The 545-nt window shown below is 44.8% G+C and overlaps 1 protein-coding gene across 1 annotated transcript in view; it reads right to left on the bottom strand.

Moving 5' to 3' along the window:
• Nucleotides 1–6: 6 nt before the first annotated feature.
• Nucleotides 7–545, bottom strand: part of LOC112449982 (NLR family CARD domain-containing protein 3-like) — a gene marked incomplete at its 3' end in the record, with an annotated part of 5,521 nt that continues 4,982 nt past the window's right edge. The window contains exon 2 of the mRNA XM_037974362.1: nt 7–539. Coding sequence (XP_037830290.1) covers nt 7–539 — 533 coding nt within the window. The remainder of the gene's footprint in view (nt 540–545) is intronic.

The raw sequence follows: 545 nt of genomic DNA, 5'->3' as shown, positions 1-545 counted from the left end.
TCCTGAACTCAAAGACTGTTGGATCTCCTCCACTAGAGAACCATCATTCAGTTCATTCAGACAGTGGAACAGATTGATGCTTTTCTCTGCAGACATATTCTCACTGATACACTCCTTAATATACTGGACTGTTTGCTGATTGGTCTGTGACCTACTTCCTGTCTTTGTCAGCAGGCCTTGTAGAAGACTCTGATTGGTCTGCAGTGAAAGACCCAGGAGGAAGCGGAGGAACAAGTCCAGGTGTCCATTTGGACTCTGTAAGGCCTTGTTCACAGCACTCTGATGGACATGTTTTAGTTTTGGTTTCTTTAAAAATATAGACGTTTTGGAATTTGTTTGTTCTCCCATCAGGTTGACCCCAGAATTGGAATTGATGAAGGTCAGATGGACATGAAGAGCAGCCAAAAACTCCTGAACACTCAGATGGACGAAGCAGAACACCTTGTCCTGGTACAGCCCTCTCTCCTCTTTAAAGATCTGTGTGAACACTCCTGAGTACACTGAGGCTGCTCTGATATCGATGCCACACTCTGTCAGGTCTGATT

Source organism: Kryptolebias marmoratus, unplaced genomic scaffold (genome assembly GCF_001649575.2).
Source record: "Kryptolebias marmoratus isolate JLee-2015 unplaced genomic scaffold, ASM164957v2 Scaffold25, whole genome shotgun sequence".
Lineage (NCBI taxonomy): Eukaryota > Metazoa > Chordata > Actinopteri > Cyprinodontiformes > Rivulidae > Kryptolebias > Kryptolebias marmoratus.
The sequence above is the reverse complement of the archived record's forward strand: the minus strand, read 5'-3'. Positions and strand labels throughout refer to the sequence as shown.